At 45.5% G+C, this 24,109-nt stretch overlaps 1 protein-coding gene across 1 annotated transcript; it reads left to right on the top strand.

The window, feature by feature from the left end:
* Window positions 1-1,722: 1,722 nt before the first annotated feature.
* On the top strand, window positions 1,723-16,350 carry LOC110356254 (uncharacterized). The gene is made up of 4 exons (XM_021282878.2): window positions 1,723-3,253; window positions 3,813-3,964; window positions 12,131-13,151; window positions 14,848-16,350. The coding sequence occupies exons 3-4, from the start codon at window positions 12,936-12,938 to the stop codon at window positions 15,373-15,375; spliced, it is 744 nt and encodes a 247-aa protein (XP_021138553.1). The 5' UTR covers window positions 1,723-3,253; window positions 3,813-3,964; window positions 12,131-12,935; the 3' UTR covers window positions 15,376-16,350.
* Window positions 16,351-24,109: the final 7,759 nt, after the last annotated feature.

Genomic DNA, 24,109 nt, shown 5'->3' on the forward strand with positions numbered 1-24,109 from the left:
CTTCCAAAGCCACGCAGTTTTGCCAAGTACCTGCCCCCCGCCACAGCAGGAGGATTGTTTCCGTGTCAGTGCCCGTTACCCTGCCCCAGGGCAGCCCCTCTGGTTTGAAATCCTGATGTCCAAGGGCTTCAAGGGCTCTTTTGGCAGAGCCACAGTCAAACCCAAGCTGCGGGGCATCCCGTATCCAAAGCATCTGTGGAACTTCACTGCGGTGCTGCTGCGTGACTTCTGATCCCTCCAATCTAGGAGCTTTACTATAATTAGGTGAAAGATGCTTTTCATCAGTGCTGAATCTTGGCTGATCAGTGTGGCACATAAATCCATTTCAGTCAGGAGATAAAAAGCGCCTGATATTGAGGGGCTTGGGGTGGTGGGGGAAGAAATGGGGAAAGGCATTTTGCAGGATGTGGGTGCTCTCTGGATAAATAAAATAACAGCCAAATTTAACAGCACCCTCTCCTGGTTCTTGGTAGAACAACAGGTAGGGATGTTCATCTTGAAAGCAAGCCTGCAAATACAGAACAGTTGCAGCCGTTTGTTTCCTCAGACATGATGGACTTGCTGAACTCTTCGTAGGCAATAAATGCAGTTAAATACCACACTAAAATAACAAAATGGCTCTGGTTTTCATTGAAGGTGGTTGGTGCTACTCTGATCAGAACTTACTGAAAACATTAGGGGATCCCTGTGTATAAGAATATTGTTTAAATTGCTTAGAAAGCTGGCATGCTGTTACACGCTGGTGTCTGCCGTACTTCTCCATTGCTTGAGCTTTTCCAGAGGTACCGTACCTAAAAGTCAAAAACATTGTCTACCTGTAATCCTGTGCTACCCTTTGGCTTTGTAAACCTTGTTTCACTTTACACACAAACGTGCAAACCTAAAGAAAATCAGTTTGCTGAGCAAAGTGATGCCGCATGGGTGGGGATGGGGAGCGTTACCCACCGTTTCATGTCTGAAATTGCCACCGATGGCACGTTCTGACACCGGGTGATAAATGCGCGGGGGCTTTTTATTTGCTTTGTGATACCAATTTCCCGAAGGAATCCCAGACCCGAGGAATCGTGGGGGTCAGGGGGATTTGGGGATTGGGAGCGCGGTGCCGCCTGCAGCTGCGCCAGAGCTCCAGCTCTATCAGCATTAACACATGTGGTTTCTGCTTCCATCGGGCCTGTTTCAGCCGCCCGCGGGGTGTGACTGCTTGGGAGCCTTTGATTAGATAGATTCCAAGTGTTTTTCCATGTCATTAATAAAAAGAGGTGTGAACTTGAAATAGTTGAACATTTTATGCTAACAATTGCAGCACTAAAGCTCTCCCAAAGTTACAAAAAATGCACTAATTTAGAGGTAAGTTAAAACCTTTCAGGTTCTTGTTCAAGCTCCAGTCCAGAGGAACAGCCTGACCTTTTTTTCTCCTCAGTTCCTGTTCTGTATTTACTGACTTTGTAATTTTTCCATGGTTTGCATACTGGGTTTAGACATTCTTTCCCATCCACAGTACATACAACACAAAAATGTCCTTTTTGCATATCTGAAATGCTACAGCGATTGACCAGGCGACAAAGAGTATAAAGGGCACGTTCAATGCCCCTCTTTTAGTCTGCAAAGCGATACTGAATGATGTGAAACCCTAAAAACTGAAGGACAATGGCAACGCTGCTACGGCCGTCACTGGGACCTCAGGACACGACCAGATCACAGGGGCAGAGTTTGGTGTTTCCTGCAGGAGCGAGTGGCTCCCAGAATGGACGGGAAATCCCTTTCTGTGGCTTTTCTTGCGCTATTCTATTTGCCACTTATTAAAAACCAGGATTTTCAACATCCTGACCAGGCCAGTTGGCAAATCCGCGGGTCTAGAGGAGACCTCTTGGGATTAAAACTACAAACCAGCGTGTAATGAAGATAATGGGACTCACACAACCCCTCCAGCTGCTGCTCGCTCCACGTCTTTGACTCCCAATCTCGTTAAGGAAGTATGAAATTACCAAGTTTTTTTAGCGCAAAGCTTTCATCCTGAAGCCAGAAGAGGACGAGCTGTGTGTTTCATCCTTTCATCCCTTTTCCCCACCCACTTCCTTTCCTACCACAGAGAAATAAGTGAACTCTTTGTGATCTCGGCTTTTGGAAGGTTTCACCTCCCAAGCTGCTTAATAGATTATCAGCGGCGTCCCCGCTAACAGATGGCTGGAAGTGACAGCAGCGCTGCAAACAATTAAGTAAATTATTTCCATCTCGGGACTGCTCTCATTCACTATGTTATGTAGCTCTTAAGCATTTTCCATCCACTTGGGTGAATGTTTGTGTATCGTTTACGGGACACGAACAAAATCTCTCTGAAGCAAAATTTCCAACCTCAAGGCGACTTGTTATTTTTGGAGTCATCATTAGGCCTCGGGCAAAGATTTCATGGAAATCTTCTCCTCTGTAGTTGGGCCAATAACTCTGTAAACTTAAAGCTGAACTGTCTGTTTCTGAGCTCGAGATTAGGCAATGAACCGACCTCTCGCTAAGCCACAAGCAGCAGTCAGAAAAACCACCGAGTGCGGCGATTTTTTGGGTAATTGTTTGTGTTCGTTATTTTGACTCTTTGCTCTGATTTGCTAAAATATCCCTTTCATGTGCAAGTGTGGAATGTTCCTCTGCGAGAGGACAGCTGCCAAAGCCTGATGCAGTCTTTTTTGCTTCTTCTTTCATTTCCCTCCCCACCCCCCCAGCTTCAGAAGAGAGGCTACAAGCTGGAGAAATAGAACTTGAAGCGCTGCGGCTTTTCAGGGCTCAGCGTTTTCAAAGAGGGATGTCTGAGGATGTGGCTGCGCCCTGACAGACCCCCAGCAGGGCGGGATGGGGCGGAGGGAAAGGGAAACGGCACAGCCGGGCTTGTGTGCAAAGTCATGCTGTTAAAATTCAGCTGTCCTTGTGTGCGTAACTGGCGTCCCAGCAAAGCTCTGCAGCTGGATAGCAAAAAGTGGGGGGAATCAGTCTATGTGCAAAAAACACCTTCATGATCTGCTAAATAAAGCTGAGACAGCCCAAGCAGCAACTGAAGTGATGTAAATGAAGAAGAAGGGCGTTAGTCTGCATTCGGACCCGTTTGGGGTTTGGCCCCGTGTGAGATAACTGCGGTGAGACCAAGGCTGAGAGCAGTGCGGCTGCAGCTGTGCTGTGAAAACCCTGATTCGCTTCTCCATCGTTTCTTCTTTGTGCCTATGGATGAGTTGAGTTTCACACTAAGGTCTCCAAAAGAACAATGTGGGTACGTCCTGCTCACTTTAATTTCACTTGTGTGGCAGCAATCTCGTATTAAGCAGCATCTTGCTTCAAGGCACATCTTGTTCCAGCAGGTTGGGAGATGCATGAGCATCTGGACTGCAGCAGAACGAAGCACCCGCTTCCAAGAGGGTGTGAATTCCTCACACCCACCCTCTCTTCACTCTCTGTGGTCTTTGCCCTGCTCCTTCACCCCTTCAATTTTGCGTAGGCATAACCCACACCAGGATTATTGCTTTATTTTTCTCCTTCATGCTCTCTTTCAAAGCTTATAAATACAGTGTGTGTGGGTGCTTGTACCTCTGGAGGGCTGATGGATCACAGGCATTCCTAAATACCCTTTAAAAATGACCATTTATCATCACAGGAAAAAAAGACAGTGATGGGAAAAATAAGTAATTGTTACTGAGCTTTTCTAAAACAAGGAAAATCGCGGCTCACAGTAATGTGAGCATCGCTGTTTTCCATTCAAAAGTACGTTAACTTGTTACAATGTGTAACCTGTTCTATAACGTGTCAGGATTATTTTTTTCCCTACCGCTTAGCTGTATCGCACAGTTCTGGTGCACTCGTGTACCTCCGTGGCAGCCAGCAGTGGGGGTGTTGCTGGCCATCCCCTGGCCTGCAGAGCCGGCACGTGGCAACGTGGAGCAGGAACAGGAGCACAGAGGAGAAAGTTACAACACCCTTGACCAAGGTATGACCAGTTTTTCTATTTGGTAATGTATAGAAGCCGTATAGAAAAGTTGCTTTTAAAAGCACTCCTTGTTCTTCAGAGATATATAAGAAGTTACAGGACGGGTGGGTCATGGAATCACAGAATGTCCTGGGTTGGAAGGGACCCACAAGGGCCATTGAGTCCAACTCCTGTCCCTGCGCAGACAACCCCACAGTTCACACCGTGTGTCTGTGGACGTTGTTCAGTTTGTTCTTGAACACTGTCAGGTTGGGGCCGTGACACCTCCCTGGGGAGCCTGTTCAGTGTCCAGCACCCCCTGGGTGAAGAAGCTTTTCCTCATGTCCACCCTAAATCATCTGGCTATACCTTGCAGCAAGTTATTTATGGGGGCCTGGACATGCCTGCTGCGGGTTGGCATTGCCGTGGCTGTATCTGCTCAATATGCTTTCCAAATGCAGGTACCACCAAGGCTGCAATCCCCTTTATTTCTACAGATAACAGCACTAATTTAATGGTGATTTAATCAGGTGACAGCTTTTTGATCTGCTGCAGGTTGCATTAAATTAACACCATTAATAGGTTTACATTTTGGAGTCCTGTCTTAGATGCTTGTTAGAATTGACAGAGCCAGAGATACAACCTCCACCACTACATTAATTCTGGGATTTTCATGTGCTTAAAAAGTACCTAAAATTTGCAGCTGGAGCCAGAGAGGGATTTTGCTCAATGCTCTCCTTGCCCCGCTGCAGGAGGGAAGGTAGAGTCAGCTTTTAGATTTAATGTCGTGGAAAACCTGTCGTAAGAGAACGGTGCTCAAATCTCAGACAGAATCGTGGCAGGAGGGTGACACTGCCTGGTAATCAATGGGGGGGAAAGAAAGGAAAGGGAAAGGGAGAGGGAAAGGGAAAGGGAGAGGGAAAGGGAAAGGGAAAGGGAAAGGGAAAGGGAAAGGAAAAGGGAAAGGGAAAGGGAAAGGGAAAGGGAAAGGGAAAGGAAGGAAGAAGGAAAATAAAACCCTATAATTTTTAATAATCTGCCGTTGCCTTCCCGTGGCACCCCCTGCTCTGGGCGGGGCCGGCAGGGGGCGCCCTGGCGCCGTGTGCTTGGATCCCGGTTCGGATCCTGCAGGCGGCGATTGGCTTTTGCTTTCTTTTTTGGGGGGAGAGGGGGTATTTTGGCTTTACCGGTTGCTGTGTGTTGTTCCCGGACAGTCTGAGGTGGAATCACGGGCGTTTGGGGTCGGATTTTTGTTATATGTCCTCAAAGGAACACAAAGTGATGGCGGTGGGGGGACAATCCAGCTCATCCCCTGCTCCTCCCAGGCTCATCCCGGAGCCACCAGCATGTCCAGGGTCCATCCCCACAAGCCCAGAGGAGCTCAGGGGCAGAACAGCAGGTGGGGAAGGCAAGTAAGGGGTCAGCAGAAGGGACACTGTGTCCTGGGCCCCTCTTGGGTCTGTCCCGGAAAAGGCATCAGCCCTGTTGTCCAGGTGTGAAATCCATCGGGATGAGTCAATGCCAGAGCACCTTTTGGACTGAGAGGAGTTATTTCATGGGATGTGCAGGAGAGGAACCAAAAGCAGGGAACTGCAGGGACTGTAGGTCATCGTGGGGAAGCAGAAGGAAAAGGAGGTAAAAAGGGCTGGTCTCATCTAAATAGTTCCCTTGTTGGTGCACTGGCCATGCCCTGTGCATGGTTGGAGGTCCTGTGTGCCTGTGGTGGCAGCAACAGGTGAGAACAGGGTTTGTGGACATATGTGCCACCAACTGGAGTGACACTGGGCTGACAGGAGCTGGTGGTGCCAGCAGTGGGGCGAGTGCGAGCAGGCGAGTGGGTTCTAGTGCCCATCAAGCCGGAAAGTGGGTGAAGTTGCCTCTGAGCGCGGGGTGTGTGAGTCTGTAAGGGGGAGCCCATGGGACAAGGTGGCTGCCGGAGGGACACGGCGGGGAGTCCCAGCCCTGTCTGAGAAACCATGGAGTCTGGAGATCTATATGGCCAGACTTTGGTGTGTTTCTATATGCACGTATGTGTACATACAGTGTATATGTGTGTTCTGTGTGTGCTGGGAGCACCTGCTCAGCCTTGCTCCTGGTTGAACCGGAGGGCATGGAGCTGTGGCAGCCCTGGCCTGTGGGATCCGGACTGACTCCCCCCAACATGTAAACCCCAAGCGGGTGCTGCGTCCTGCCCTGCCGGCACAGGGCTGCTCCGAGCACTGTGTGTCAGCCGGGGGGTGGCTTGCTGAGTGCTGGCTGGCAGGAGGTGATGTCTGAAAGTGCTTTTCACCCTTTGGGCTGCAGGCAGAGCTTCACCTCTGGCTGAGCTGGGCAGTGGGGGTCCCCACTTGTGAGGGGAAGGGGACACAGCTGAGGCATCCCCGGGCTCCGCTTGGTGCTTGGAGTAGGGAACACCACCTTCCCCCTGCTCCTGCTCCAAGGCTTGTAGCTGGTGGAAGGATCCCACAGTGCCAGCTGAGGTGGCAAGAGACAAGGCAAGGTGACACTGCAGCAAGGGGACGGCTGGAAGGAAAGCAGAGCACCAAAACAGGGCGTTTCTGGAGGATTTTGACTGTGTTCAGGTATTATCCATACAGTCTCCAAAGTCTCAAACAGAGCAGAGGCCACATGGATTTGAGGAGCTACCTTATTTTTAACACTCGCTTGCTAACTTCAAACTACCTTTTTATCACTCCTTCTTTCCAAGATGATTTAGCACAGGGGATCTTCTGCTTTCCATGGAAAACTATCTGGAGGTCTTAGGGTCCTCTGAGAAACGAAGAGAGAACAGTCCTGAGGGTCTTCTCTGAAACTGCCCTCCTGCCCCAACACAGAACACAGGCAGAACCCAAGCCTTCCTCCTTGGGCAGGATGCACTTGCAGCAACATTGTCCCAGCAATGACATTTTCTCTGGCCACCAAGGGAGCAGTCCCAGGGAAAACAACCTGGGCTTTCTAATCGTGCTCTTCACTCTCATTCTCTGCCTGTGGTATTTTTGGTAGCACTGACAAACGTGACATCATGGATGGGTTTTTCATTCACTTGCAAATACTGTCCTGCTACTGGAGATATGTTTTAATATATCTGGAGAGTTGCAAACAGAGCTGTTTCCAGAAAGTGCAGGATGAGTAGAATACCAGGGACTCAATGCATGTCGGCAGAGGGCATCACCTGTTAGAATATCAACCTGTTATCACTGACGTGACTTATGCATCAATACTTCTCTGTGCTTTCCTCTCCATACAAGCAAGTTCTGCAGACAGAGATGTGGAGAGTTAAAGCTGAGCTTTACTCAGCTTTACTGTCAACTTCTTTGCCATCATTTCCACAGGTGTCTTGGCCACCTATAGCAAAGGTGTATGGGATGGAGTGGTTGTGAAAGCAGCAGAGACTGAGGTGGGGAGGCCAGTTTGTTTGTCTCTGTGTGAGGAGAGAGGGAATTGGAGGCAGAGCATGGAGGGAAGATGTTGGGGAAGTCAAGGGGAACAGAGCTGGTTCATATCTGAACTTGTTACCAAGCGCAGCATGCAAGTGTCAGGAAAAATCAAGTAAATACCACCGAGACAAAAAGCAGACAGGGAACCAGGATATCTGTGAGATGAGAAATCCCGTGTGTTTAGGGGGTTATTATGTACTTGTCCAAAAGAGGAGAAACGACCCCAGTTGAAGGGGCCGGGACCCCAGGAGCTGCACCTTGGGCTCTGTGTTGCTGACAAACCTGTCAGCTCTTCCTTGCCCTCATGCTTTCGCAGCTCAGTTTGTCCCCAGGAAGTAACACCCGAAGAGGGCAGAAGAACAGGCATACAGTGGTCCTGAGCCTGTTGAGGTGCCCGGTGGAGTGTGGGAAGGTCCCTCACTGACACCGGTTAACCTGCGCACAGGTTGTATAATAGCTCAACACAGTTCAGGTGCTGAACACAGACAAAATTAATGCATCTGATGGACCAAATCACACCAGAGCTGTATCTGCGACAGTCACCTTGTTTATAACTTTTAATATGACTTTTGCTCTGTTTTCCCCTCTCCCCTGGATTTTACTCAGCTGTAGCTTTGCTAATGCCGCCTTATGCTTTGAAGTTGCCAGGGGATGACGGTGGGCAGATGAGGCACTTTGGGCTTGTGGAATAAGCACATTAGCTTAATGCGTCTGCAACACCTGGCAGCGTCAGTGCTGCCATTAAGTGTCCACCTTTAGTCTCCAGAACTAATCCCTTGTGGAGGGAGGAGGCTGCTTTTATATTAATACCATTTAGAGCGCTTTTCTTGAAGATGCGCAGCGCTGTAAATGCGCTAAAAAACCACCACTGGCGTCAACAGGTTCGGGTGAATGAATTCTCAAGGCGGAGCAGCTGGAAGCAGGGACAAGGACATGGCACGCTGAACAGGGCTGTCCCCAAGGGACCAGCTGCTTCCAGACACCCAGCCAGGAAGCTCAGAAACCCGTATTCAAAAACAGGAAAAGAAACAAAGAATGAAAAGTCCCGAGGGTCTCGTTCTGGGGAACTCAGTGGCAAAGTTCACAGCTCCACAGCTGCTTTATTCCTGACACAAAGGGTCCACCTGTCTGCTCCACTTGGGAAAGTTTGTGCAGAAGGACAGCAGAGTATAAATCAGAATATTCATCATAAGCGCCCAAAGCATCGCTCCCAAGTCAGCTTTACATGTACTGAGAATCGTGAGGTTTCTCCTCATGTAGCTCTGCTCTTAAATTGCCCTTCGCCCCCTTGGAGAGCAGGAATTACATTTTTTATTCTTTTTTTCCGTCTCTTATTTAACATTCCCTTCTAATACTCTACTTCCTGAACTCTAAGCACCCCTAATCCCTTTCCTGTACTCCAATCTACAGTCAATTTTAAAAAGAATCAGAAGCACTGGGAGATATAAATGTAATTGTGGCTCAGCCTAGCGAGTGAATGTTTGCTCCGGGTTTAAAGCTGGTGATTATGACAAAAATCTCTCTATCTGGGCCAGGAGTCTCTGGTGAAAATCCAATAGTAAACACGCCACGTGAGGCAAGCATTTGACATCTGCAAACGGGTGCCATCTGTTTCTTCTTTTAAGAGTATTAGCTATCTAAGAAAGGAAAAGAGATGCACGAAACTTGGTCTGAGGTCAAAAGAGTGCGAGTGAGATCAGGGGTTGGATTGCCAAGTAAAACAGTGTAGAGCTTCACACCCCCACAGCCTCTGCTTTTGTTCTGCAAGTGGAGGGGAGATACTTGGAACAAAGTCACACCGTCCAGATTTGGGGGAAGTCTGAGACTTGTGTTGAGGGTCAGACCAAAGCCTTTTCTGAACGAGGAACCCAGTAACCTCAGAACACCAACATTTTGGCTCAGCCTTTTACAATTCTGCTTCTGCCCGCACCCCCCGCCGCTCACATCTGGGCAAGGAACAGCTCGTTGCTCCTTTTCCTGACAGACTTTGCTTCCATAGTTGCATAAAAATACTTAGTCTTCAAAGCATCACAGCTTCCTGAAGGAAGCTTTACTATGGAAGGGAATCCACACTTTCCTAACACAAATGAGGTATCTTTAACTAGGGAAAATATTCCTCACCTTGAAATAAATTATCATTAAATTAGCATAGCTTTATTTTTTTGCTGCAAGGCTTTTAATAATTTATATAAAAAGTGTTACACGATCTATTTATTACTTGGGTTTGGATCTGATTTTGGACCCCAGGTCCGGTTTTGGATTTGGACTTTTATTAACATGTGTCATTCAGTGGTACTTTGAAAAACAAAGCATTTCTGTTTTGTGATTTGTGATTAATTTGGAATGCTATCAATCATTCACCTTATGTATGATACTTAAAGGTTGGATATATAAATAGACCAGTTCTTATTCGTTGAAGGGGTTTTGGGGAAAATGCCAGTGGTTGGTGACAGCAAGGGTTGTAGAAACCTAAATAATTCCTTGCATGATGTTTCTTTTGAATGATTAACTCCCAGGGCAGAAGAACTGCAATTTGTGGCCACAACCTGTTCATGCAAACTACTATAAACAATGATGGCTTTTCTGACATGGGGAATGGTATAATAATGTGCCTCTCCATTAAAAAAAAAATAAAAAAAATGAAAAAAAGTGCTTTTTAAAAGAGTCTAAAGGTTTGGATATAAGGTGGGCAACTAACAAAGCCTACGCACTGCTGAAAGTCATGTTTCTTTTCACTGGGATAATGTAAAGTTTCATGTTAAACAGGATAGAGAGCTTTACTGAAGAGAGAGTTACCTTGGCCCCATGGGATGCATTAATGACATGGTACGAGAAGGAGCATGGGATTATGAAAGAGCAGACTCCATGAGCCCCAATTTTGGACTGTGGGAGTAGAATCAGAACCTCCCATTAACACAGAAACGTGGGACCTTTCTTTTAAAATCTCCATGCGAGTCGCACATTGTATGTAGCACTCGCATATTCATTAAGCACAGCGAGCAATTACAGATTGAAAGCTGCTGGTGTCTCACTTTAACCAGGAAAACGCTTTCAGGGGAGAAGAGGGAATGAATTTTGCTAATGAGAGGTTTTCAGGCTGCAAGGTTATATGGAAAGAGGGAACTCTTCACTGTGTTGACGATAAGGGTACGTTGGCAGGTCCCCTGCAAAGCCCCTGCACTCACAATAGGTTCCGTCCCCTAAAGAGTCAACAGCAGTGATTTTGCACAGCTCTTATTTCACTGAACCAGATGACAACTGTGGGCAGCACCGTGAATACCTGGGTCTGTGACACAATAAAAGCTCTCCATTGCCAGTGAAATTAGCTGGACTCCTGCTGCTGCTGCGTTTTCTTTCTCCCTCTTCTCGTGACAGTGTATAAGGCAAATTCTGCCACCCCTGCTTGTCTCTGCGTGGCTGGAGCAGTTCAGACCTGGATGGAGTGACCTGGCCTAAAGAGTTACAGACAGGACCCATGTCCTGCCTGTCCACAGTTACTTGTTGGTCCAGGTTTGCCTGGAACACATCGCCAAGACAACTTTGGCTCAGACAATATCTGAAAGATTTGGGAAGGAGGAGTAGTAAATAAATAAATACATATAGGGTGGGGTTTTTTCCTGCTAAATTGAACCAGGAGAGTCTTTTAGAGGGATATTGGGTGCCAATAAGTCTTGCTAATGCTTTGCTAAGTTTTCTCAGGTACTACTAGCAAGGTCACATTGTACTTCTGCATTAAGGTACCATTACGTGTAAAACAACAATGCAACTAATCAGGGCTGCATCAGGGATGACTCACAGTTCTACTACTTTGTGAGCATCATGACATCTCTACATGCAAATTGTTGCCATCAGCCTCGTATGTGAATATGTGTGTGGCTCATACAGAGCTGTGGACACAGACCCTGACCCAGGGTGGGTGCAGCTGAGATGGTCACTCGTCACGAGGGCTCTGCCGTCCGCCTGAGGATTGTATTACCCTCAAATGAAAAAATGCTAGAGCTGGTAAAAAGCGGCATTGCATTTGGGTAGCAAAGAACTGGATGTCACCGTTTACGTGAGTTCTTTACTTTTGCCTGACCTGCTTTTGTGCAGCGGCCCTGAGCCCGCCAGCTGCCATGTGCCCGACCGTGCAGAGCACTAACCCCAACCCAGCTGATGGTCGCGTGGATCAAATCCAAAGCTCTTTACAGTTCACGGTCAGTCCTTTGGATACGCGCATGCAAATACCTATGGACACCCTGGATAGATATGGATTTCTAGTTCATCATTTCTAGTTCATAAATTTTTGCACACACATATTCAGATCATGCAAATATTTACAGATCTGTTGGACAAGCTAGAAGCCCTGGAGGTTGAGGGGATTGTAAACCCCTCTAGCTACCTTCCACAAGCAGCAGTGAGCACAGTAATTACCCCATGGCATGTGATGGGGTAATTACTGTGGTGGTTCATCCCCACGACCAGTGCTCTGCATGCAGACTGGTGGTGGTGGGGCAGAGGGTGGAGATGCTGCCATCTCAACACTGGAGGACATCCACTGGTGCTGGGGACAGCAAGGAGCCCATGCTGCTAAAGTTCATGACATACCAGCTATTGCAACTACATACACTTATCTGTTGTGAGCAGATGATACCACTAACGTATCTTTAGATCAAAACCATGGAGCTGTTTCCCTCACTGCCCTTCATGCACAGTATTTAGATTGTAAGCTGTTCAGGGCAGTTGTTTCTTACTGTGAACATTTTTGCAGCTTTGGCTGAGGGGAATCTTGCTCTTACCATGGTTCCTTCCCAAACCGGTGCTGGTGCTGGGCTGTTTGAAGGCAGCGCATCCCTCTCCAAATAAAACCAGCAAAGCAGGTGAGGTGTCCTTTGCTCTCCAGGCCCGTAGCCCATCCCAACCACACCGAGGAAGCCTGGTGGCTTGGGCTTGCTTGGAAATGATTTTTCATTACAGCTGTCTGCACTGTCTTTCTTGACTTGTCGGTTAATTGTGTTGACTTACTCACCGTTTGCCTTGCTGGGCAGAATCACAGAATCACAGAATGTTAGGGATTGGAAGGGACCTCGAAAGATCATTTAGTCCGCAACATTTTGCTGTCGGGATCCCTGTTCAGGGATCGGCTCCGGCGTGAGCCCGGTGACAACTCCAGCACCAGGCCCGATGATCTCCTCTAATTGCTGCCGCGTCAGCAGTGTCATTAGACTGTCTGAGATGACGTGATGAGATTTGGTAATCCCTGCAAAATCCCCCCTCACCTGAACCCTTTGCGTTCATGGCTCGGATTTACCGACCTCCTGTGAAGAGCTCTCAGGGGATAAAAGCGGCATTAAGGGCTTGAGGGTTTCAGACCTCAGTGAAGGCATCACCTGCCGGTGATCTCCAGGAATCCAGTTTAGCGAGAGCCGTCCTGCTCAGAGGTGTTAGACTGTTGTGTGCGCTGGCACTCAGCACCACAGATCGCCAAGGGACTCACGGGATGGTGCATTAGAGGAAAACTAGAAGGATTATTGCAGAATACACATCGCTTCCAAATTCTCCTGCACCGCGCTGAAATGGAGGGACCTGCCTCAGTGATATGCCTGAGAACTTGCTGCATAAAAGACGCTGGGCCGCTCAATTTCGCTGAAAACCCACCCGAGCTGGGACATCCCCACCTCCCCAGGAGCTGCAGCGGCGCCCGCAGGGCAATGAGACAACGGCGGTCAAACAGCGTCAGCATGTGCACCTTGCCCATCATCCCGGAGTATCCAGGCTTCCAGGACATTAAGGTGTGTATGAAAAAACTCACTTTGCAATATCTAACTACTACCTATTATTTTGCTAGAATAATCCCCCCACTTCCTGCTAAGTTGGTATTTGATATGATAGTAAGTTTTGGGTTGTGTTTTGGTATAGAAAAGCTCAACTTGAAAGACATTTATTCTGCTGCATTATTAAGTTAGTTATTACATTTTAAGTTGATTATTAATTTTTGAACATTTTTTTAAAATGTTGAGGTAGGAAGGAGAGACTACTTGTTAGTCAAGTTTTAGTGTTCTTCAATTACCTAACATATTCCACAAGTACAAGCACTCTAGGCAGGGTCATTAGATTTGCTGGGTCTCTTCCAGAATGAAGTGTGATGGAATAGTGAGAGATCAAAATCTTGATTACTCTTCGGTTTACATGGCATGTCCAACCCGCTATTTCTCCTTTGCGCTCAATGCTTTTCATTCATTACTGGTAGGCAACATGCCAAGAGCTGCTGATGAAGTGCCCTGCTGAGAGATTGCTGGGCTCTGAAACCAGATTTGTGGCTGGACCCTTAGACTTAATTAGCAATTGTCAAAAACTGCATGAACGATGGCTTTTTTTAATACCAAAGGCATTGTCAGGCATAATAAACGATTGCAAAATGTTCCATGATCCTGCTGCGGCTGTCGTCTGCATACAGTATAATCCTTTTATTGATTTGGAGCATTAATATAATATAAACCAGTTCTTGTTTCAAGTCGAGCTGCTAAGGTTTATCAGAGAAAAAGCCACAGTCCAGTGTAACTTAGTGCACAGAAACCTGCTGTTGCTCCTGGTGAGCTGGGACAGGCCGGGGTGTCTTGAAATACTGGTGAGAAAGGTGGAAATGGCCGAGCAGTAACTTCCAAACCCCACGGGGCATTTAACCGTGGACATCGGAAGGCAATATTTTGCATGGTGAATTTCTAGCAACATTTTCTCTTGCAGCCAATAAAAGGGCTTGCAGCATGGATGCTTCTCTGAAATCAACCTAAAGACACCCACTCATGTCAGTGGGGGCTGGATCAGGCCTTTCTTTGACTGTTCAAGTAACTCAAGTATCAATTTGGCTGGTTAGCAAGGAGATGGGCATCTTATGATGGGAAAGGAGGAGGAAACTCCATGGGCATCTACAATATGCTGTGGGGTAATAATAATAAACTTCGTAGTTTTAAGATGTAGAAATACATTGTATGTGAAAATTGCAATTCTTTTAATAATAGGCTGCAGAGCGGATTTAGCTGGGAGTAAGGAATGGGGAAAAGAAGAAAAATTGTCTTACAAGTGGGATCTGGTTTTACCATGGGGAACAGCAGCTACAGGCCAGTGAGATTTGAAAAGAATGAACCTGATGTTGTGTTAATACAGCCAGGTGGGAGGTTCTTTCAGAATATTAGATTTTTTAGGGAGGCTACACGACATTGTGGCAGAACATCAGTCGGTGGGAGGTGAAAGCGCTCAGCATTAACCTCGGCCCAAAGGACTGCTGTTCCAGAGACAGATTGGTACCAAGCCACTGGGTCTTCACGGAATTTGGGTTAAGAACCTAAAATTTTCACTAACAGCTGTTTACAGTATGGAACCATATACTTCAGGTCCTTTTGCTACTTAAACCAGCATCTTTTAATTCAGATTCTCTTCTCCCTTCTGCCCCCAACCCTGCCTCTCCCTCCCTGGCTCTCTTTTAAATAGCTATCAAGAAATTATTTGGAAACTCCAGCCTTCAACCGACTTTTCCAGGATTTGGAAAGAGGCAAGAGCTCCTCATCACGGCCGAGTAATTTTCCTAACAGAGCTTCGTTAGTCCATTGCCTGGGGAGCTCTTCAAGAGGCCACTTGAAAGGCCACCCCACAACCGGCAGCGGCTTCCACGACAAGCCATTGCAGGAGTATTTCAACGAGAGGCTGATGGAGCTCCGGAACTACGAAAGTAAGAGGTCTAACAGGAAGACGAAAGTATTCGCTGATAAGAACCAGAACCCCTTCGTCAGCCGCCGAGGATCCCGGCGCAGGAGCAGCTGCGGCGCCGTGGTGATGGTCGGGCACGGCAAGGACGGCGAAGAGTCCTGCAGCTCCACCAGTCAAGACAACCAAAGAATGACGGAGCAGAACCATCCAGAGGAAAGTCAGGATGTGCTGGACCTCTACAAGGGTGACTTGTTGGACGTTTTGACAATGCACATTGCCGCTCCCCTAGAAGCATTTGTGCAAAAAAAATGATACTGGAGCTGGTTGCAGCTTTTCGTGCAGTCCTGAAAGCCAGGAAGAATCGTTCCTGTTCAGCACCATTCTGGCTTTGGTCGTTCATGTGTGTCCGTCCGCTCTGACACAGAAACGTGCTTGTTTGTGGGGGAAAATATTCTCTCATTCTGTGTTCTCGATTAACATTGCATGTCTTTGTTTTCAATTATTTTCCTTGAAGTTTCAGTATAATTGAGATGTAGTTGCGACTTGTTAGAGAGCGATGTTCTAAATATATGCGCCTATGACTTGAATCCTAAAGTTGCCTTAAAAAAAAGGTGATTACTGTCAGGGGAGCACCTTGTTTTCCTAATGTGCAGCTTGTATCAGCTAATCTGGAAACAGACTGTTGTGTTCCACCTAGTTACTCTGCTTGTTTTAAGCCTCTTGGTTTTTATCACGTCACTTTGGCCCAGATCATTTACAGTGATGCTTTGCACAGATGCAAATAGTTAACGAGAAATGACTGATTTTCACTCATTGGCACATATAATCACCAGGTGGATCACTTTAAGTGTTTGATGCTTGAGGAAGCAAACAGAGACGTAAGTTTTACTTTTAAATATGATCAGCCATTATGGTTTCATTTGCAAACTCAAAAATCTTTCACTTATAAAGGATTACAAGGGCAAAGAGGCAAAAGTGCTAGATTTAAGTGAGAATGGTGGAATTAAGTTTGAAAGGCTCCTTCTCTCTTTCCTACTGTAAATATGACAACATAGAAAATTCCCAATGTAATCTGAACTTCAAATTGTTTATTGTATTTTAGTGTTTATCGTGGTTATCTGAGTATACAATGTCAGCTGCAGCTGAACCCTTTTATTATGTGAATGTCAATGTTTAATTCCACGGCACACCAACTGAATAGCAGACCCAAAGCAGGGCAATCATTTTAAGCTTCCAGAAAGAGCTGTGACCGCCTGTGGTATCATTGGCAATAAACTCCTCATTAGAGCGCTGGTTCGAGTTGATGTTTCTCTCTAAGCCCTGGTGAGACCTCATCCCTCCCAGTCCTGGCTTCTCTCCATCACTTTTACCTCCCTGCTCCTCCCATTTCTCCAGCCCTGGTGAAACTGGCCCCAGGTGTGTCTTGTCCCTTCTGCAGTTCATACTTTCCTTCTCCCCAACACTCACCTATTTACAGGAATGTTTATTGTACTGCACGCAGCTCTTGGGCATTATATTTTGACTTTCAGAGTGTGTGAGTGAATGCGGAGAGGAAAGGGCAGCTTAAGGCATCACCAACTACGAGTTTCTCCCCCAGAAAGGGAAGCAAAACAGATAAGACTCATTCCATGTTCCTTTCCCAATCTGGGATCCATAGCATCTAATGGAATACTGAGAGCTCTCAGTCCTTTGTGTGTGGGAGAAAGCATTATATACTTAGGCTAAATGGATTTTTGAGCATTCAGGGCTGCCTTACTGCTGCAAATGGAGGGGAGCAGCCAATTAGGTGAGATTTTCCCTGAAGGAAAATATTTTTTGAGATTTAAATAAAAGTCTGAAACACATAATGTATTAGCAGATGTCATAGAGGGGATGCATCTGGTTTCCATTGCAAATCTGCCAGAGGTTAGTTTCTCCTCTAGGAGTGAACGCATAATAATAACATGCTATTATGGGAGGGCATAATAATAACAGTGCATAAGGACAAGGGAACAATATTAATGGAACACAGGCAACCATAATTCTTTCTTTTCTTAAGCGTGTGGCTTTGCACCCTTAAACATGTGCTTTTGAAGTTTAGTTTCGCAAGTCACTTCCTACCCACAGGCTTTTGAAAAAGGCAAAGTGCCTGGTGTTTAATCATTATCACACTGCAACGAGCCCACATCGGCAGGTCGGAGCATCTGAGCCTCTCTGCAGAGCTCTGCCATGGGACCAATGGGGGGCATGGGGCATGGAGCCTCGCACTGTTAGGGTGCTACCGACGTTTGCTGACAGCACAGGAACAAACCTTCCTTTAATTAAGAAAAGAATTGGCAGTGATAAACTGTAATTATTAAAAAAAAAACCCAACGAAAATCGGGTAAAATTTACCCAAGCGCCTGTAAATGGGCTATTGATACTGCTCAGCCTCTGCAGCAGAGTTACTTTCCTCCGCTCAGGACAAGTCAAAGCACCAATTTTTAATAGGCCCTAGTTTAATATTGTTTTTTTTACTTCTACCGTATGCAAAATATGAAATGGAATTACAAAAGCCAACAGATCGCACCCTGCCTCGGCAGAAACTTGTATTGTCTCCTCCCTCAGAAGGCCCTCCATAGACCTGAAGTTGCACAGTCAGGCCCATTTATGGTATTTTTCAGCTGTAAAGCACCCTAAGGGATTTAAAAAGTTGTCATGTTTTTTTTAATTGGATTTCATTCAAAGCAGTGTAATAACGCTCCTCTGAGAGGCTGCATGTCTCACGCTGGAGATACTGGAAAAGTCTAAGGAAGATTACATCTCCCAAGAGGGAATATATCTAGATGTTGCTGTACAGAGAGGACATCAAGTTACAGAGAGAACAAAACCACCAAGAACTGTTAGAGAAGGAATAAAATGTCATCTCACATCTTCTCACATTGTTAAAATCTTGTGAAAAATGGCTTGGGTTTGTTTGGAAAGTGATAATACATATGACCTGAATTTATGCAGTCTGTTACCTTAGGTTTTTAGCTGTTGGACGTAGCTGCTGCTTTCATGCAGATAATCTGTTTTTGCAATGTTCTTTCATGAAACTTGATGCAAACATTGTTTGCTATTAGCAGTCTCATAAAAATGTTCTTTTTGCCTCTTTGAGAAATTCTTCTTTCTCCTCTTAAAGAAAAAGCACCGCACCACATTCATCTGCCTATTTGTAGCTCAGGCAAAGTCCTCTGTAGGGCCTCATAGATCAGACAGTGCTCAATTTAAAAAAGAATAGCTTGTGTGTTCTGAAGCCTGCACCTCTGCCAGTGACATCGCCATCCTTCCATTGGACTTGTGTTTAAGGTCATGAGGAGCTGTGTTGGTTGCGGGTTTGCAGTGCAGAGGGGCTGGGGGTGTGAGGGTGGAAGGCAGAGGAAGGATTCCCGGGGGAATCCCCACACAACCTGCTCTGGGGTGACAATCTGAACCTCCACAAAGTGATACACAACCTCAGTTTGGTTTTCGGTTCCCTCAGTCCCTGTGAACATGTGGTGCGACGGAAAATAGGAAAGGCAGTGATATTGAAACATGAAGCTACAAAGGCATCTAGCAAGGTACGGGCTGCATCCCACGCTCACTGCAATCACCTTCAAGATCCCAAGGACTTGAGGATGCCCAGTTTGATCACACACCTCATTAAAGCAAAACATACAGTTTTCGTATATTTAAATTAAGGAATTTATTAAAAAAGAAAGCCAAAAAAACAATCAAAACAGTGGTTTGATCTAGATACAGCAGCACTGTGACATTACTAGGACATTATGTACGAAGAATCCAAGCAGCCATAGAACACAGAAGCCTTTATCTTCAGTAACAATCCCAAAATGAAACTAGCTTCATCAAACAATGTTAAAGATCTCCCTGGAAAGAGAAACAAAACCAAATAGACCCTCCCACCCCTAACCCTTTGGATACTAGAATGAGTTTTGTTTTGTACAATACCAACAGCCACTAGCTCTTCTAATTGAGAACACTTGCTTTGATTTATTACAAAAATGATCTGTTGACTCAGTTATGAAAGACAACTTTTAACATTGCTTTAGAAGTGTCTGCTCCTCTTATAGACTACAGTATTAGAAGTGCTTAAAAACATTTAATCTTGGATATGCTCTTGAAACTCAGTCAGAAGGATATTCTGTGTGTGTTTATATACCAAATATGATTTTTGTTTTTTAAAGCAGGTGAAAAGACTAACCCTAATATGAAACCGCAATTTTACAATTTAATTATTAGTCAGATAAGGGCAACCACATGATAGTTCATGAAATCTTTAGGTCTATCTACATTGCTTAGAAACACAAAATAAAGTTTTTACAACTTTCACCTTCAAAAGGCTAAAATGTTAAGTCTTTTAGAAGAGTGTCCAGTGTTTAAAAGGAATGCAATTAAGGGAGACCGCATTCAATACGCATGAAAGGTAACGTGTTCGAGCTCGCTAATAAACACATCTAACAGCTGCGTGTGGGGCGATGAGAAAGGAAAACACATTTGTCATCCTGCCACTACCTGAAATGCTGCTTCTCTGAGAGCGAATCTTCTCTACAGGGCCACTGATTCTCCAGAAAACCCGGAGCTCCCCTTGGAGCCCATTGGTGCCAGGTACGTGGTCGCCTCTTTTCTTTCCACAGCTGGGCCAACGTCTCCATGGTTGACCCAACGTCTCCATGGTTGACCCAACGTTTGCCACACTCACATCTCTGTGACTTCACGCAGCATCTCTCTTAATTGGTACCTAGGATTTCATCTGCAGGCTTGGCCAAAAGAGCGGAACCAATGAATGTTGTTTTGTTCCCTTCCCCATAACTATTTCTTTCCAATGTAAAACAAGAGGAAAGGTTTGTGTGAACACTGCAATTACTAGCTAGCTCTTAAGAAATGAATAGTTTAGCATTTGCACTGTCCTCTTACCTTCTTTTGGAGATGTCTTAACAGAAGCGCAGTGCGTTCTGTTTCAATATCTCCAAGGAACTAAGACAAACCAATGGTAAAAAAGAACCCTAATGTACACGCGTCATCTCCCCAGTCATGTAAATAAGAGCAGCTATATTAAGCCTATTTCAATTAAATAATAATACAAAGAGCTGATATTGATCTCTTCTATGCACGGACTCCAAAGTGTTTTCTATTGATAGGCAGAGAACAGCCCTCCTTGTTTAAGAATGGGAAAACAAAATTGCGCAGAGGTTTGCCCAGGGCAGTGAAGAAAAACGCGGGCAGAATAGGAATTCAAACCACTGCTTCTGGCTCCAGGACATAAACCAAGGAGAATACATCTGCGCCAGCAGTAAAATTCATTTCAGTGAATAGGCAGCAATCCATTTAAAATTGTTTCTTCACAAAGCCCATTTGTCAGTACAGGGGCTTAGCTGATCCAGCTGCAGCAGCTTGTATTTGTATTGTCACAGGGACGTTTGGGGAGGTGAGTGTACAATACTGTTGGCTTTCACCTTCTTTGGTCGCGTCCCTAAAGGAAATAATTTGCAAAATTCTCTGAACCAATTTCTTTCTCTTTTCTTTTTGAAGTTATTACCAGCCAGCACTGCATAAACAATATAATTTAGTACAAAAAGAGATTGTGTCCTGCCTAGCACACAGAAGTGAAGAATTGTTTTAAACTTACGCAGTCGTTCTCTCAGTTTTAGCAGGAGGGTGTTAGTCATTATTATTCTTACTCTAAATAACGGGTAGTATTTAAATTGCAGGTCATATTTGTGAAAGGCTTGCCATAGACAGCTCTGGAACCCTCTGGAGACACTGAACAGACAGATTCTCACAAACTTCACTGCCAAATGTACCTCCCACCATCCCAAGACAGGCGAGAAGCACCCTCGGGCAGGAGAGCCTTGAAGTCTCTGGGTCCCACTCCATTCATCACTGGACTTCTTTGATGCAAGGACAGACAAAACAAGTGGTGCTTTCATGAAACTGGCACCTGTTTCTGAAGCATTATCAGTTTTAGTCTGGGCTGCTAGAGCTCCTGCAGGCTACTTTGTGCTCATGCTACGCACATGAAGGTGCTCTACATCCCAAAGGGCAGAATAACCCAAGGATGGCCTTTCAAAGTGAAGTCCAGTCTTTTCAAAGCTTGTACGGGAAATGGCTAGATATGTCTGATGGGTGATCTCATCTGCACTGAGATATTTAACAAGTGAGCACTACAGATCTGAAGTGAAAAAAAAAAAATCACAGCTGTGAAGCAGAGGTTGAAACACCCGTATCTTGGCCACAATGAAGCTGGTTCCTGCAGCCACCTGTTCCATGGGTGTCCATAAGGAGAAGCAGCTGTGCTATAAGGGTGTGCATTTATTGCTCTTCTAGAAAAGTCCCTGTGTGATGGCTCTTTGTGCAGGCCAAGTGGGTCCCTACTTCCCTGGTCAACCTGTTACACCCAACCCTCACAGGGACATTATCTTTGAGCCACGGCCCAGACCCTGTGCTTAATATGACCTTGTGTCAAGGTTACTCAAAAAGCTGTGAGCAATACGCTGAACCAAGGAAGAATGTGTGATAACAAGTGCCATTGGACACTTGCTGAAGATGACACACACATTATGGCAGTTTTCACACCGTCCTCCAGAGCTCACAGCTTGTCTGTCTTCCTCGTCCTGCCCGTGGGTTTATCAGTATTACAGATTGGTTTCCTGGTTTTCTTTTTAGCTGAGGCATCTCTAAAAGATTGACAGAAACCAGAATTGAAATGCGAGGCTGCGACAGACAAAGCAAGGAATTCCAGCTGGATCCTGAGGTCTGGCTGAACCACATCAAGAACCAGCATCTTTGAATCAGCCGCTTTACTGGGTCGGCCCAGTTGGATTCCCCACTGCTGACGGCACTCTTACCCGTTGCTTCTGCAGCAGGGGGTGACTGCAAACTGAGATGGTATCAAACTGTTCTTACAGATACCTGGTATTGTCTCTGAACTGCCAGTAACCAGCATCCCTAATCAGTAGGGCCAGACTAACACTGCAGTATTGAATTCTGTATCTCCCTAATGCTCAGTTTGATCTCCATTACCTGTTCGGTTTGATTATCTTCACACCTTTTCAAGCTTCACAAGCAGGTTTTTTGCTCAGAAAAAAAACACCTGAGTCATGGCCATCCTTGTAAAAAAAATCTCATTTTAGATAATCCAAGTCAAGAGTACATTATTTGTTATTTTTCCCTTCATCGCACCTTTGTTTAAAAAAGCCTCTCATCCAACCAGACGGAGAAAAAATGCTACAAGACTTAAATGAACCTTGAGACACTGCAGAAAATGAGTAACAAACATCTGGATCAAAAAAAACCTGTAAACTCATTAGTGTTAATCAGACTACTTAGTAAAGATTCAAAAAATAACAACCATGCTTGCAAAATTCAGGATCAGATTGCAAAAGGTTTCTGATTCTTAAAAAGAGCTAAATTTGCTCATCTGTCTATTTAAAACAAGCAACCAGATCTGAACTTCTGTGTTTTTTTTTGAAAGAATTTGTATTGTAACTGGAAAGGAGACACAGAAAACTAGTCAGTCTGGAAAACCATTAACTAATTACTTCTTTCTGTTCCTTTGTTATGTGCAAACCCACCCTAAAAACTATTCACTTTGAATCAAAGCACTAAAAATCCCACTGCAAATGCTCTCCCAAGATTGTAGGTGAACCCTGACTAGAAGATTCCTAGGACTGCTCATCATCGCTACTGATGTATGATACAGATTGAGTCTCTCAGGGCTTGGACACGGAAAGAATGCCACAATTCTGCTGCCCCAGCATCGTAAAACTGTTTAAAGCCTGTCAGCCAGGATAGCAACACCTCAACTGGTTTTTGGTTTCTGTCTCTTCCCTTACTCACTCACTGCTCCCAAGGGTGTGGGATCCAGAGGAACTTCATCCCAGGCTTGAAGTGCATCTAAGCATCCTTCCTCCACACCATCCTGAGGATGCGGGATATCTAACCCCCGCATATCGTCCTCCAAGTATCCAGACTCACTGAACACAGCTCTCGTCATTCAAGGACTTTGCTCTATCCCTGTGTCTCCGCCACTAAAGTCCTAAAGGTGCTGAGTAACAAACCATCCCAGCTGAAAGGAGAGCAGCAGAAGGCACATCTGCTGTCAATCATTCACTGATGTCATAGAAGAAAGTCACCCACCGCTAGTTAAGGCTAATAGCATCTAAGACGTATAAGGCCATCTACAATATATTTGCAATTTGTTCACCAGCTTTCAGGAAGGGGTTTGTGGTTATTAGGGTTTTATTTCCCAAGTGGGAGAGGGTAAAGAAAGAAAATTCAGTCTTTGTGTGCTAAACTGGTAACACGGAGGAGATGAAGCCCTTGGGCTCATAGCTGCAGTTTTATCAGTTTTACCAGAATTACCCAATGAAATATTAATCTCTAAGCCTTCCTCCAACCATCTTTTTCCCTTCCTCATGGTGGCAGGTAGATATTATCAGACATGTTTTTCTGATGGGGAAATATACTTGTCTGTTGTTGCAAAGTGAGATAATGGCAGTCGTGGAAAAAAAAAAAAGAGCTTAGTCTTTCCCTCTAGCCCCCATGCAGCATCCTGTCCCCCAGCACCTGTGCATGGGGTGAAATCAGCTGGGGGTGCACAAGCCTATTGTACACCATACCATTGAAAAGGGATGTCTTAGAGTCACAGAAACAGATCAAATCACCTACTTTTATCGAAATCAAGTGAAATCCCATAAGTGAAAAATCTCCCAGAGCAAGTATGTCTTCCTGCAGAACGTGTTCAAGTGACCGATCAGATTCCTGTTGCCATAAGTAGTTTTACATCAGGCCATGAGAACAGAACTGGAGGTAACAGCCCTATCTGTGCGTAGTGACTTCCACCTCTACAATATTTAATTCCCCTCCTTTCAGAGAGCTGAAACCATCATAGATTTAGTTTATAGCTTATACACAGAGAGAAAATTACTCAAAATTCTGATCTATTACCATCTCTCTAAAATCTTGCATCTTCCATATGATCTGCAATGCCCTCATCTGAGATGGGAGAGTGGTTAAAGCTCTCCCTGAGCACCACCAAGACAGGGAA

This window comes from Columba livia, chromosome 6 (genome assembly GCF_036013475.1).
Source record: "Columba livia isolate bColLiv1 breed racing homer chromosome 6, bColLiv1.pat.W.v2, whole genome shotgun sequence".
Lineage (NCBI taxonomy): Eukaryota > Metazoa > Chordata > Aves > Columbiformes > Columbidae > Columba > Columba livia.